This window comes from Mastacembelus armatus, chromosome 6 (genome assembly GCF_900324485.2).
Source record: "Mastacembelus armatus chromosome 6, fMasArm1.2, whole genome shotgun sequence".
Classification (NCBI taxonomy): domain Eukaryota; kingdom Metazoa; phylum Chordata; class Actinopteri; order Synbranchiformes; family Mastacembelidae; genus Mastacembelus; species Mastacembelus armatus.
The window spans coordinates 21,579,530-21,595,410 of record NC_046638.1 but is presented as its reverse complement, the minus strand read 5'-3'; the positions used below and the strand labels follow the sequence as shown (position 1 = coordinate 21,595,410).

Below are 15,881 nucleotides of genomic sequence, written 5' to 3'. Positions count from 1 at the left end.
GCAGTAGGGGAGGTGGGGCAAGTGGGAGAGGCAGAAGGGTGTGTGCTCACATGAACCGCAGTTTCCCTCCTGCATGTGTGCCACTAGCCTCTGTGCCTCTCAGGCAGAGAATAGAAAAGTTAAGGCAAAGTCTGACTCAGCTCCAGCAACCCCAGACACTCACAGCAACTCCCTCCACACAACTCGGTTTCTCCTCTTTTTTTTTTACTGCTCTCACTCATTCATTCGCTCTCTCTTTCACACACAAAGACACACACCCCGTCACTCCTGGCAGAGGAAAGACCACACCAGAACTGTTATACACCTTTACTCCCAGCTACTCACCCAGCCACTGCCAGACGCTTTACCCAAGATGTGGACTTTTCTCTTGGGGCTCACCTTTGGATTACTGGCCTCTTCCAGGTCGGATCAACTTCAAGGTGAGAGGACAATGCTTTCACCCAGTGGATGGGTATTTGTTTGAGATGCTTTGTTATTTTATTCTCCTTATATTGTGCCTGGCTGTCTGTCTGACAGCCCTCCTTTGTTGCCAGACTTTAGAACCAGACAGTACTGTTATTTTTTCACCTGCTGATTCCTGTTGAGAATTTGAGTGACCGTTTATGTAAAGGCAAGACAGTGAAAGAAAGAAGCTGTGCTCTGCTGCTGCATGTAGGATGGATGAGTGGATGCCGGCAAGAGAGCGTGTGCTACACCAGCGTCTGGCAGTCTGAGACTCCTGATAGACACAAAGGAGACAGGCGCCTTTGCTCACTCTGTCTCACATGCATTCACAAGCTGAGAAGTGAATCTTATTTATCAGGGTTTTGGGTGATCGGGCTAGTTTTTAAAGCATTCCTGCTTTTTCAGTTAGAAAAAGCAGAAACAGAGGAATTGAAATTTCTGTTGTTTTTGCTGCTACAGCTGGGATATTTGCTGCCATGCTTAATGCTTTATTCTCTGACACAAAGGATGTTCAGCAATCGCTCTAGCTTTTCTTCCTCCATTGTCTCCCTCTCTTCTTTTTGTCTCTTTCAGTTTCACATGTGCTTTCCGTAGAAGGTTTAGACTGGATTTGTTGCTCGGAATGGTATATTGTATATCTAGAGGTGAAATTGGTTCAAAAAAAAAAAACAGGTAATAAACAGGTAATCAAACAGGAAAATAAGAGACTACATTGGCAGTGTCTATGTACACTCTATGCACCCCCCCCCCCCCCCCACTGCTTTAACATGTTGGCTTTCTTCAGGGGAAAGCACTAATGAACCTAGTGAATCTCCAAGTTTGAGTGTTAAAAGCAACTGGAGTCAAGTGAAAAGTTTCCGGCAGATGTTGTCGAACCTTCAACCAGAGTGTCTGTTTCTCCTGGAATACATAATTAAAAGCAGGGCTTGTGTTCAGGCCAGATCTATGGATAATATTTTTATATGCTGTCTGTATACCTATTAAAAACCTTTATGATCTATAGTTCAGTAAAAACTGTGCAGAAAAAAACAGTTATTTGAATATAGTTGATAGCTGGTATCTCTAATGTGTACATTAGGGACTGAACATAGCTGACAGTCATTGAAATAAGTTTTATCCAGTAGTTCATTTCATAAATCTCATCAATTTACATCTGTACATAACTGCATATTTGCAAGGAATGTAATCAAAATCAAATTTGGAATAATTCATATTTAGTTCTGCTTTCAGCAATTCAGTGGATTACAATATTAAGCGTTACTACCAAGAGGCCTTACAAATTTGGTAATTTGTCAGTTTCTTGTCTCCACCACCATGTGGGAGTTTTAAAAGCATTTATCTGTTACTCATAATGATCAACACAGCTGTCAATACATCCAGGTCTCGTTGTTTTATCTGATGCTTAACCTCAGCACTCTTGTATCTTTTGAGATTCCTCTGTAAACAGCAAGTGCAGATTTTCCTGCTACGGCAAAAACAGAATGGCCACAATTCTGAATTCTGCTTCTTCCTTGTCCTCTTTCTGTCTCTATCACACATACACACCCACGCACACACACACAAAAATTCACATAAAAATGCATGCACTCAAATTTACCTTACTGTTGGAAATGTGGCCATATTTGCCTCCTGGGCGTAACACCACCTCCTGCATGCAACCATGTCATGTTTCAAGGTAAAGGGTGATCAGGGGCCACCATGGACTGAAACTGGGCCCTGACAAAGAGGGATTGTACTGTACATGTATGGGATCTGAGTCCTGCCACCTGAGACTCACACACGTTTGCCTCCTCTACCACTATACCCTTCTTTACAAGCCAACCACCCTGAAAGAAAAATGGCCCTGCAACAGTACCCTGTATGACTCCTCTCTTTTTTTTTTCTTCTTCTTCTTTTTTTTCTATTTTCTCTTCTTTAGCCAATGTCTTCGAAACCGATTTGGCCTTAAATGGTGTATGATTCCTCATATTTAAGTGGTGGTTTATCTTTTTTAGCTGTTAAACCATTTAATTTCTTTTTAAAAACATTTTGTAGATTTCAGGCTTCTTATCTGCACTCCCACTGTCTGGTTTCCCTCCTTATATACAGTAAAGTCTTTGTGTCCCTGGGAAAACTGCTCATCAAGAGCTCCATAATGTACGCACACCCTCCTGCACAAGAACTTTCCAAAGTCACTGTATCATCAAGAATAACAGAGGATTATACTGGATTACACTTTAATTTAAAAGACAAAGAGTGCATGTTTGGACAAAAAAGAACACTCAGATTTTCTACTCCTTATTACATAGTTTTGAAAATCCAAGACTGCAGTGACTAAATGTAACAGGTTAAAACAACACTGCTGTTAAGAGGACTAGCCAAAATAATTAGCTTTCTTGTCAAGAATTAGCTGTGCAGATGGATATCAGATGATGCACTTTTATTCATATTGCACTTGGGGGTAGGCCTGTGTGTATGTGGCCATGTTACAGGCATGCACACTATAAAACATGATGAACTCATGACAACAAGAAGAGCTCTATTGTTTGTTGTATTTTCCTGACCAACATGAAAAAGTCAAAAAACAAGAAAGCAAGCACCAATATGACAAAAGATGAGAAGTAATCAGTGCATAGGCAAATTGGCCTTTAGTATGCAGCTTAGTGCCAGGGGTAATTAATGTAAGGTAAGTAATGTTTACATCAGTAGCACTTAATACATAATATACTACAGTAAGGGTCCAGATGCTGGGGCTTACACAAGCAGAATTTATTCATGGAAATGATATGAGACAAAAACCACACCAGCAACTACCACCTCTGAATTGCTTTGAAAGAGGAGCTCTTTAGTGCTCATTGATATTTTGTTTGCAGAATATTCTTTGGATGTACAGTGTTTTAGACACTCTGGCACCTACTTTTCACTCAACTCAACTATCATTCAAACGCCATTATGATGGTGCACATGAATTCTTTTACGAACACAAAATGTATAATAAGCCATCTTTTCGTGTATCCATGTGTGGTGTACTGTCAGTATGCAAGTATGAGTCATGAGATGTCTGACTTGGTCAGCTTAGCCTTCTGGGAGAGAAACATCATGGGACAGGCCACATACTTATCTGTAGAGTTTTGCCCTCAGGCCTAAGATTTCATTTCAGTCATTTTTTGTACTTGTTTGGACAGTTAGTTTCAAAGTCAGTTTCAAATTTTGTACTTTGTACTTAGAAACAAAGAGGGATAGACAAAAGAAAACACATCCATTTACTACTTTTTCTTTATTGTATATAGAGTTTTAAGTAGTCATTTTTGGCATCATTGGCATTTATAAATCATTTGTGTAATACATTAGTAAAAAGCCATTTATAAGTAATATTTCTCATCCAATTTGGGTTATTCTACAACCACAGCCTAAAAAAGTATGGCTGTTTGCAGTTAATCCTCACAACCTGTTTTTCATATAAAATTCCTTCTGAAGTTATACATCACTGGAAGATTGTATAATGTAATCCATAGTGCATAGGAGCCTATGTGAAATGCTGTTTCCGCAGTGCTTTTTAAATGGTTCCCCCTCCCCTATAGACAAGAAATGTTCATGTGAGAAAATTTCCATGGAGGTTTAGTAAAAGATATTTTGCACTATATGAAACAACCCTAAACCCTGTTGAAGCTTAACACATCATTTTAACCAAAATGCTGAAAACAGCCATGCGCACAATGAGAAATTCACTTCAGTAAACTGCTCAGTACTTGTGGGTTTCATATCCTATGTTGGTTAAACACAAACAAAAGTAAATTCCTTTACCACCACAAGCACCACAGATATGAAGGTTTTTAGTTTATCTGTACTATTCATGCTGAACCCAATATGTGTGCTGCATCTGTTTGGGGCTTGTTTTAATGTGCTACCATGGTGACAGTTGTGAAAGTTCACTCAGCAGCCACATCACACTTGTTCAGGAAGACCATATATGATTCTGTGTATGTGTGCATGGTAATTGCTGAGCTTCCAGCCGTGAACAAAGACAAAAACATAATACCCCAGTTTGTAATGCTGCGTTTTACTTTTTACCTTTAAATAACATTTTTCCACACTTGGTGTAACACACTTTGACAGAAATGAAATCAGTTCCAGTTTTGCAGTGTTTTGTGTTGTTATATAGGATTACATTATATTGAATGTTGTGTGCCTCCTGTACATACTCACATAGAAGTCACATGTTATGTACAGTATTACACATTGCTCAATCCTGTTCAGTCTCAGAAAAAAGGAAGTACACTGTTTAGCAACTAACTGCTCATTTTTCATATTGTATCCTGAACTGAACTACAGCTTATAAATGATGAAGTACAGTGAAAACAAACAGTTATTTCTACTTAAATGAAAAGTCTTGTATACTGAAGTTATCCCCACAGACACTTATAACCCAACAGAACATCTAAATACACACGTCTAAGTAAAACACACAATGTTCACAATGTTCACATAAATGTTCAGAAATTCCCATATTGTAACCGGTAATTTTGTGGCCAGGTTTATTTCCTTGTTGCAGAGAAATCTGACTTCTAAAAGATTAAATGTGATTTTAAAAAATCCCCCAGCCCCACTTCTCCACTGGCTGTTATGAGTAAACACAGGACTAGCAGCAGCAGGAAGTTGAGCTTTCTGCTGCTAATGGCAGCCAACACTTGTTTTCTAAGGCACTTTCAGTTCTTTCAGTCCCCCCCCCCCCCCCCCCCCCCCCCCCACACACACACACACACACACACACCCACACACTTACACACACACACACACCTGAACGAACCTCAACACATGCTGCCACATGGCACACTGCCCCTGAAAGTAAAAGGGTAAAAAACAAGTCCTGCCCTTGCAAACCTGCCCAGAGAGATCAAAGAAAGCACAGCCTATCATCAATGACATGAAAAGGAGACTGTCATGAATCTGAAGCATAATCATTAGTATGCAGCGGGAATGGTGTGTTTATACAGTCCAGAAGCCTGCTATTCTAAGAGACTGACTCGTCCAAAGACTCCATTGTCACCTAATGGAGTTGAAACCAAGGAGACTGCAAAGTTTGGGTGCAGAGAACCTAAAAGGAAGGGAGTTTTAACATAGAGAGTTGCCCAGCTGCTCTAATAGGAAAGCCTGACCTCAACTCTCATTTCACTTTCACATTCCCCTTTTCTCTCCTTTTCTCTTGTTTTCTGTCCTTACTCTCTGTTTGTCTTTGCTATACCAGCAATAAAGTCCAAATTCCCCCCTGCATGCAGGTGTGCAAACAGTCAGATCTCAGATGCACCAGCACACAAACACAATTGAACACTGGTTTATAATCTTGTGAGTCATAACCACTGTAGAGTCATGACACAGTGTGGACCAAGATAATTGAAATTTACAAACTTAATATCAAAATGAATACAATATGGCACTGGCTCATTTTCTGTTACACATATGAGTGCAGAGGTGAGCAAAAACACCACAGTGAAAATGTTCTCATTAAACTTTTCTCAAAATATGTATATATGTAATAGAGGATTTAATGTATATTTCCTATTTTTACTGTAACATCCTTTTAGCCATGGCCCCTGGGCTGGTTTGGAAAGAGAACCCCTGCTTTTACATTCAAGTGAAATTGCTCTGTCAGCAAACATGTCTCGTCCTCCACTGGTCACAACAAAGGTCCAGTGGGACAGGTGAAACATGAGAGCTGGTGCAAATAGTGACACACCACACACACTAGCTGAAGGTCGTGAGAAGGACTGTTTGATTTTATCTTCAGTCTACTGTTTTTTCTCACCTTCTGTCTTCCTGCACTCTTGAACTCCACCCATATACAATTCTGAAAACAACAATGTTCAACTAGAACAGCTATGTGCACTATTTCATTTACTGCTTATTAACAATTAGCCTATTTGCTCCTACAGTTCTCAAGAAGACATAGATGATCTGTGATAAGACACCTTACCTCCAATTTTCATTGTAATACTAGCTAAAAATAATTTGGGCTTATAATTTCAAGTGCTTCAGTAGAAAAACACTGACAAAGCAATGACAAACTCCTGTAAGCTGCAGGATATTTCCATCCCCATACGTTGTATCTAAATGATGATGAATTCTGTAAAGCACTTAACCTATTGTATATTTTCCTCTCTTCTTTCCTACAGTGAATTTACGCAGTTGCAGCATTGCTGGGGTATTTATTGTTCAGGGAGCACACCGGCACAGCCTGAGCTTTGACATGGCTGAAAAGGTGTGTGAGCAGGAAGAGAGCATCTTTGCAAGTCCAGACCAAGTCATGAAAGCTTATGATAAAGAGATGGAAACCTGCAGGTGAAACCACTAGTTTTAACAATTATTTGTATTAAATGCTGTTGACAGTTGACAGTTTTTTTTAACTGAAGACTTGTTAAAATGGTTTTATAACTTTTTAGATATGTTATATGACATGAGGAATGTATATGGACGTTTGTGATGAAACTTTTCTCAAAGTCTTGCCATGACTTTGGCACTCTTACATCATTTATCATATTTTACCTTCTAAAAGACAGTGTTTTTATTTGTACACTGAAATCATAGTTACACCCCCCAAGTGAACCTGCTCACTATCAATGTGAGGTGAAAACACAGAAAAGAGGAAAAAGATCTTCCAGTGTTACAAGATGGTGTTGCCATCACATTAGTCATAGCCACTGAAAAAATTTTGAAAAAAGGAAACCATCAACTGACAAATGTGTTTGTCTCTACTTCTGCAGTGAAAAGTACTTGAGGTAGAAGAATGTATGTATGTATATAATGTGTTCAGTCCAGGCTTTTTGGACATAGAACAAATGTCTCAAGGCTGTGTCAAATTGTGTCTTCTAATAATAACGTTGTTGTGTCTGTTCAGGAACGGCTGGATGAACAATGCGAGCACTGCCATTCTCAGACACACTGCACATGAAAACTGTTCAAAGAGCATGACTGGATTCATTATTAATTCACGTGTAAAGGTTGAGGATCTATTTGATGCCTACTGCTATGACGACCAAGGTGACGACATCCACAGGAAATAATAAGTTTCACTTTATCTGTCAGATCCAAAGATGATATTGGTCAAATGTCAACTTTATATGTCTCCTAAACCTTTTGTTATTTCCTTCTCAATTATGGTAATGTCTATTTCATGTTCCCCCATGTGTAGCTGGGCCTGGGAAGAACTGTACCAAAGAGTTTATAAAAAAAGGTTAGTACAATATACACATCTATGTTTAATAATAACTAAAAGCTCAAAGTTCAAAAATGCAGTATACATGCTAATGTGTAAGCTGTTTGTGTCACAAAACATACTGAAATATGATATATATGAAATATACATGATGAATTCAAAGTTGACAAGGATGTTAATGTTAAAAAGGTTCAGACTATGCAGGTGAATTTATTCACATTTGGAGGCTGTGGAGTTGACAGAGAAATCATTTAGACATTCAAACTCATATATCATGGCGCACAAAATCTTCTGCATAATGATCTGAATCAGTGTAAGCAAAGCAAAATAAGTGAAACCACCTAAACCACACCACATGGTCCTCAGCCATCAGCTGCAGCACATGAGTTGAGGCACCCTATATGGTTAGCCCAAACCATCACAATATTGAAATTACAGAACAGAATATACTCGTGTGGTGATTTGATACCAAATATAGAGCGCATTGAGCAGGATATGACTCATGTTGTGCTCTGTGTTTATATACCAGCCCAAAGATGCCATTTTCTTTCACAGGTTATCTCTCTGTTTCCTGTGTTCAATAAATTAACTTCAACTATTTGTGTATATTATCTCTGCATAAGCATTGTATTATATTATTATGCATGCTGGTAGATTTCTCATTATGATAGACATTCTATTATGCATGCATCCTAATGTTATTGTTACCATACCACAATGGCATAAAAAGGATCATACTGTAACATTAACATGATATCAATGTACTCCAGAAGCAAAACCTGAGGATTCATCTGATAGTCAGAGTGGCCCCACTGTAGCTCCTGAGGGACACATTACTACTGCCATGGCAGATCTTGATGTGGATGAAAACCGCACTATGGATTCAAATTTAACTGTTGAAGAGTTTGACCATCCTACCGGATCAGGGATGGTACCAACTACCCCTGAGGACAAAGAAGCTTCTCCGATGGCCCCTGTCGGAGAGCCAGAAGAAAAACACCCTTCCAGTGAAAAGGATGAACAGAATGAGAGCAAAGATTACACCACAACAGAGTGTAAGAAAAATCAAAACTTTACCAAGACACAACTTGATCAAAAACAAGTATAAGAGTATAAGTACAGCTTACTGAAGTAGCAGGATTTGAATTAAATAGCAACGCCAGACAATATAATGTATTCCTGCTTATTAGCCCGGCAATAAAGCCCTGTGGTGTTATATTAAAAGGTTCAGGTGATCTCACTTCTGTTTCATAAATGTAATTATAGAAAATTACATGCAGACATTTTTAAAAAGCAGACATGACAGGTTTTTGGATGAATGAAACAACTTTCAAATCACACGATGCCCCCTTGTGTTAGTTTGAGCTGTGGAGCTGTATTTGTTCTGAAATATGTCTTAGTGGTTTTTTTCAGTGTCTCTAAGGAGAATTACAGTCAGGGTCAGTGTATTCAGCAAACATGCCAAATCTAAAAATGATCAACCAGCTATCTAGCTCATATAAGCATAACTTTAAAGTGAAAGCCTCTGTGCTTCAGTGATACATATGAATATAGGCCTATATTGAATATTTGCACCTATGCTTACATGTTGAATGATGTTATTCAATAACTTGTATATAACATTAAATGTTTGTACTTTGTTTCATTGACAAGCAGTTCCACAACAACCAACTAATGGACACGTCTATGGTCCCACTGTGCCTAAGTCTGGACAGCAGGAGAGCAATAGTTCACTGAGTGAGCAGCCATGTTACTTCACACATACCTCCAACAAGTCTATAGTGATTGTACTCAAATAAGATCATGTTGTGAAAAGCAGCACACTTCTATTTGAATCCACTCATTATTTAACTTAAGTTTGTTCATTTATGGCTTGTTATTTCTCCCTCCAGACTGGTTGGTGATCACTCTATTAATTCTGGCAATTGTGGCTATACTTCTTGTATGTATAGCTGTTGCCAAAAGAAAAAGGTATGACCCTGATTGCTTTTTTATTATTATTATTATTATTTTACAATAAAACTGCTGTCATGTTGCGCATTTTGGACGTTAACATTCCTCTATGTTTCTCTGTCTTGCTGTGCACAGTACGCAATAGTCAATGTTCCAATTTTCACATATTTTGCTGCAGACTGAGGGTTGGCAGAAAACATCAACAATAAATAAATGTGTGCAAATGCGCTTTTGCAGCTTGTGCGGCCAACGACAGACCCTGATGATCACAACCAAAGACAGTGGCGAGGGGAATGGAGCAGCAGCAGCATCATCCAGCTCCAAAGCCCAGGAGAGAGAGCAGGAGATGGTGACCCTCATGAGCACAGAGAAGATCCAGGAGAACGGCAACACAGAGGAGTTCACTACCATCACGCTAGAGGAGTCGCCAGATAAAGAACAGCTGGCATGAGAGAGAAGTGTGGAGAGAGCGAGTAAAAAGTCAAGGGGAAGGAAGGAAGGATAGAGTGAGGAGATATTTGGGAAAGAAGATGGGCGGGGGATGGGGCTCCATACACTGGGGTTATAACTGCTTTGGTGGTCTGCACTGAGTGAACACTGAGTAAGGGTGTATGCATGTGGTACTGAGAAGAATTGTCTAACTGAAGTACAAATACACAGTATTGGATCTGAAGCTGTAGCCTCTTGGTCTTTCAAACCAACGTATGCAGCAGTTTGTGTGTCAGGTATGTGTTTTTTGTTAGGACTGATGAGTGAGATGCATGGTGGGTATATGCATTGGGTATATGCAGGGTGTGTGAATGTTTGTGTCTGTTCTTTGTGTTTGTGAGGTTGTATGCTTTGTTGCTGCTGTGGCTGGAGAGCTGTGGGTTTTAAATGGAGCTTTGGTGGTAAAGGTCTAATTTGTGAAGAACATAGTGATTACTTATGGGTCTCTTTTTTATATGAATGGTTAATCATAACATGCAGGGCTTTTGAGCCCAAATAGGACATAAGTAAAACAAAAATATGATGAAAACAGTGATGATTTCTTTTTTTTTTTGAGACAGACACAAAAAAGAAATTTTAAGCAAACATCACTTAATGTTTTCCATGTGTATGATGTTACTTTATTTGTTTGCCTATTGAAATCTTGTATATATTTCAAACATTGCCTGTGGACTGGAAGTTGGTTGTTTTCATTTTCAAGAAAACTGTGGATGTCACTCTTTTAATTTAAGCAGCAGTGATTCCCTTTTTCTTCGTATCTGTATATAAACTATTTGGTTTGGAAATGCCTTAGCAATAGCTGCTAGTGCTTATTTGTTTTTGGGTTTGTTTTTTTTTTTTTTTTTTTGGTGGAATGGGGCTGTGTAACCCCTTTATTAAATGAATGTGTCATTTTGAACATTATTTAATTAAAACAGCATCTCTGTAGTAAACATGGATTTTGCAGTGTAGTGGATGTTGTATAAGTCAGCTGTTTGTATAGCATCCATAATTTAGCTTTAGCCTTCTAAAAAAGCATGTGATAATGCGGGGCCTATGTGTTGTAAACACAGAGCAATATGAAAGTTTCCTAATAAGAAAGCATTCATTACAACATTGTTTTTATCTTCCCGAGGGGATGTTGTGACGAACGAAGCCTGTGTGCTTTCCCAAGCATCAGTCACTCTGTGATTTCATACATGGAAACAAAAATGCTACAGTTTTTTTCCCACTTTTTCTTACTGGTAAATGTATCATACATGTGTCATATCAATATTATTCCCAGTGTGATAGCTTTTCTTTCTGTTTTTCAATATAAAGTTGAATTACAGTGATTGCAAACACATTTTTCTATGCTTCTGCTATTATATGACTAATTTTCAGGACAAGTAGCAAATGTGCTAGTAGAAGGTTTTATTACAAATTAACAAAAGATGAAAAAAAATTGTGAAGATATGAACAAAATAAATGTGTATAGAAAGCGATGTGCTGGAATGTGGTGTTCACTCACTGATTACTGTATGTGTGAAGACAAAAGGGAGCAAGTAAATGCTAAGGCAAGGTGGTTGTTTTGCCCCCATAAGAGGAAGTGTAGTTTCCATGGTGCTGGTGTCGTGATGTGAGAACATGTTAACACAGAAAACAAAAACAGCAGAAAAAGAAAGAGGTGGCATATTTCCATGCAGCGTTAAATTGCATCATAATTACTACTTATTAAGTTTGCATTTACTATACAATGTGCTCAGTTATTAAAAACTTTGAGAAAGATGCTCAGGCATAATGACGCCATCAAAATGACTTATAAATAGTAAATCATTTGTGTGTCTGTTATACATGCTTATCATTTTTGGATTATTGCATTAGCTTGGTAAAGGTTTTTTTGAGCCAGCTGAAAGAAACGTTGATTGTGCTTCAGAAATTCACATTATTTGTGTTTTAGTTTTCAGCTTTTTGCCAACCATGCCAAGGTTTTTAAAGCAAATATGTACTGTTTTTGCCATGTTTGTAACTAGCATGATGACCGACAAGTGTTTTTGCTCAGATATTGATTCAAGATGATAGTTTTGTTATTGCTAAATCATCTGTAGCAGTTGCACAATGTCTTACTCACAGTAGTTTATGGTGTAATGTGTCAGACACATCACAGATTTGTGTTTTATCTTTGTGTATCAGGTGGTCCTCTGGTCTAATGACAATGACAGTGGTCTATTGTCTTCAGAGTTCTTTGTCCTTAGCATGTGTGTCATCCTCAAATTCACTGACAATGACATTTCCTTAGTGACTCTGGGGATAAAGCATAAATAACACAGGAGGAGATGTTTACAATAGTCAACTGGCAGTGCTTTGTCCATTTTGCCTTTTGCATTAGGATTTTTGCAACTTTGGAATAATATACCCGTAAAAGTTGTTTATCCCGACTGTCTGAAAGCTATAATTACACTGACTTGTGTGGATTTGTGTGTGTGTGTGTTTGCATTCCAGTTATGTGAAGACAGTAAGAAAATACAAAAACAACTAATATTTAGTTATGAATCAACATTTATTAGTTATATTTGTATATGTACACCAAAGGTACAACACTTATTGATATGTAGAAACAATGTAGGAAAGAATTACTTTTTTATTGTCTTTTTTTCTCGGTAGTGTATCTTCCCTACACATACGCTCTGCCTTTACATCAAAATTACAACAACTTTACAGAGAAGGCCTAGAAAAGTAAGATCAGGAAAGCACATTGTAGGCAGGAGTGAGACAGGTTATCAGCTCTGCTTATAAGTTGTTTTTGTTTTCTTCAAAAACACACGTTTCAGTAGAAAAGAACAAGCCTGAAGTGTCAATCACTTTCCATGTAATCAATACCATTTTTCTCAGCATGTTCCAGGTGTTTGTGCGTGCATATACAGTAGATTCTGTGTAGAAAACAAAAAAGGCAATATGGAGTAAAGGCAGTTTACTGAGGGGGATTTCAATGAACCTCCATGATGTTGGTGGCACTGAATCGACAGTTTGGTGAAACGTGAAGATGTGACACAATAGAGAGGCTAACACAGACTCTAAAACATCTAGATATCCATGTTCTGCTGCTTTAAATGTGCATGCACCAGGGAAACAAAGATGCCTGAGACTAAAGCCAGTTTTTTCCACTGAAAAGACAAAATGGTTCAGATGAATCACCTGAGGAATATTGCTTTAAACCGTGACAGGCATTTGAATACTTCTGATGTTTGTTCTTCACTCAGATCAACTACTAGGCTTTGTTTGATTCTTCATGCTGTCTTACACACAGGGCAAATTTGAACTTGTCCTTCATTTGTCTCTCCTTTCCGTAATTTATCACAGTAATTCCCATCAAAATATTTAATGTTGCCCCCCTTGATCAAACCAGAAACGTCCCCTGGCTGTCTTTCTCACTCTCTATCTTTCAATTCTTCATGCAAACAGTGTTGCTTCCAGGATAACTGTAATTTCTGAAAGATTTCTGCATTGCCACTGAACAGAACAATTATATATTTATTTATGTACAATGAAAATGAATGCCCACTGCTTATATCTTCATGGAACAAACATTCAAAACGCTTACATTAGATACAAAAAACAAAGATATTTATATATTGGTGTGTGACAGGTAAGTAACAGCTAGTTAACAGCTATTAGAGAATAAAAAACAAGCAACTTATTACACGATTTCCTCTCTATACATTGTTTCTAATCTACTTTTACTCAGGACATAGATGGTATTTTTTTCTAGAGGATTACATTAAAAATGTCACAGCAATAAAACTATTTTCCTACATACAATTTCAATGCTCCCCAAAAGAAAACAATGAAAACAAAACAAACAAAATAATCTGTTACCTACAATATATACACAAAGTGCAAGGAGGCACTTTAAAATATCATGCTTTTAAGATAGTGGTGCAAAAAAGAAATGTCATCTCATTTAATTCATGCTTCTAAAACTGTGAGTTTGAACATAATAGTGGTCAAACACTCAATCCCCAATGGTGACACTAGTGTCTGCATTGTCTCCTTACTGGAGAGATTTTTTTCTTCCTGAAAATCACAAGGTCAAAAAATCAGGGCTGCATCAGAGCTCTGAGGCTTGATAATTATAATCATAAATGTAGTAATCTTCAGAGTTTGAGAGTTTCCACTTGTGATGCTATGTGTAGAAATCAGATGTACATGCATGCTTGTTTTTGCGTGGATGGTGTGTAAGAGTCTATGCAGTGTATGCAGCAAAGTAAAAGATGCTTTCTGAGTGTGTGTTTCAGGAACTAAAGGACAGTGTTGCACTAAGTGTTGTGTTAGGGTTTGCTAGTGTTACTTTAATTGGCATGTGTTGGTGGCATTTGTTTGAAGAGAACATCTTCAAGTAAGGCTGTCATTAAGCACAAATGAAAGAAACATAACAGGAGAGAAGGGCACAATACTGATAAAGAAATGAAATCCACACTCATATCGTCTCACTCACACAGGCTAAGGAAAAAGAAGAAAAAAACAAAAACAAACAGCTAGTAGTCCAGGTTTGTTTGTATGTTTGCAGATGTTTTAACACCATTTGGTTCTATGAAAGGAATATATTTTAATACCTGATAATTGGCAACATTCTGGCATAATGCATGTTTAACTGTATGTGTCCATTGAACTGTTCTTTCTCAAATGTCTGCTTGCCAATATGGGCACACAGCTGCAGCATCTAGGGTTTGTGAAAACAGTCTTAAGCTCCGTTGGCTAACACATAGGCCTATTGTTTATCTTTTTAGGTCTGGCTAAAGAAGAAGCTGGCAAGCCTCCCCAAAGTGTATTATGTCCCTGTTTGTGCAAGCCAAGAATCCATCCGACAGCTGCAACATGTCTTCCTCTGTTTCTTCTGTCAACATTCAATAATAACGTTGTCTGTGCGTTCAGATAGTACACAGGTTGAGGATCATTCAACCGCTGGAATGTAGACTGAAGTGTGTGTGTGAGTTTATTGTACATGCTGGATGCTGGGAAATTCTCATATTATCACAACCTACATTATTGTCTTTCAACAAAGGCCTTTGTAGTAAAATGTCACCATTTTCAAAGTTGTGCTGTTAAGAGGACATTTTCTTGAGGTGAAAAATAAGTAAACATTTTAGGATTAAAGAGAAGTAAACATACCATACAAGCCTGAGTATCTTTTTGTCCCACTTACGAGTATCAACATGGAATGATAATTTGCATGACTTTGATTATGCCACTGACTGATAATTGTCTTCAGTGACATTTGGGCTTTATTTGTGCTTTATCACTTTGTTTGTGCTCTATATACTATTGTGCAACAATTTTATTTCTTGGTACATTTTTTATTATCATTTGTTCTAATAATTAGGTTGATGGTAATTTAACTTTGGTTAATTGGCATCATAAGGTTATTTTTGGGAAAAGAGATAATACTCTATAAGTTTTCATTCTGTATTTAGGCCAGTGAATATTTTAGCTTTAGGTTTTCAGTCTTCATCAGAAAAATTGGTAACATCAATCACTGGACATTGACTGAAGAAATTTGAAAAATGTGATGTGTGTTATGGATGCAGTTCAGAGATAGCTGAGTTTTCTGCCAGTTTGGTCCCTACAATTGACTTGGTCATAGTCTTAATCCCAGCCACTCCCTCTTTCTCTCTATCACATAACACACACACACACACACACACACAAAGTTTTATATCTCTCTCTCAGTAAGGTAACATAAAGAAAAAAGTTCCTTTTCTTTACAGCAGAAGAGAAAAGAAAGTCAGTAGGGGGGATAAAAATGTGCTCTTGGAAATTGTGCTTTAAAATTTCAAAGTGTGTTTGTGCT

The 15,881-nt window shown here is 37.9% G+C and overlaps 1 protein-coding gene across 1 annotated transcript; it reads left to right on the top strand.

Moving 5' to 3' along the window:
• Window positions 1-11,538, top strand: cd44b (CD44 molecule (IN blood group) b). Its single transcript, XM_026310534.2, has 8 exons — window positions 1-419; window positions 6,594-6,759; window positions 7,316-7,458; window positions 7,610-7,651; window positions 8,404-8,688; window positions 9,290-9,370; window positions 9,526-9,604; window positions 9,824-11,538. The coding sequence occupies exons 1-8, from the start codon at window positions 74-76 to the stop codon at window positions 10,035-10,037; spliced, it is 1,356 nt and encodes a 451-aa protein (XP_026166319.1). The 5' UTR covers window positions 1-73; the 3' UTR covers window positions 10,038-11,538.
• The last annotated feature ends 4,343 nt before the right edge of the window (window positions 11,539-15,881 follow it).

Coding starts and splice junctions, on each gene's coding strand:
- cd44b (XM_026310534.2), top strand. CDS start 74: ATGTGTGCCACTAGCCTCTGTGCCTCTCAGGCAGAGAATAGAAAAGTT. Junction 6,760..7,315: donor AAAGAGATGGAAACCTGCAG/GTGAAACCACTA, acceptor GTGTCTGTTCAG/GAACGGCTGGATGAACAATG. Junction 9,371..9,525: donor GGAGAGCAATAGTTCACTGA/GTGAGCAGCCAT, acceptor TTCTCCCTCCAG/ACTGGTTGGTGATCACTCTA.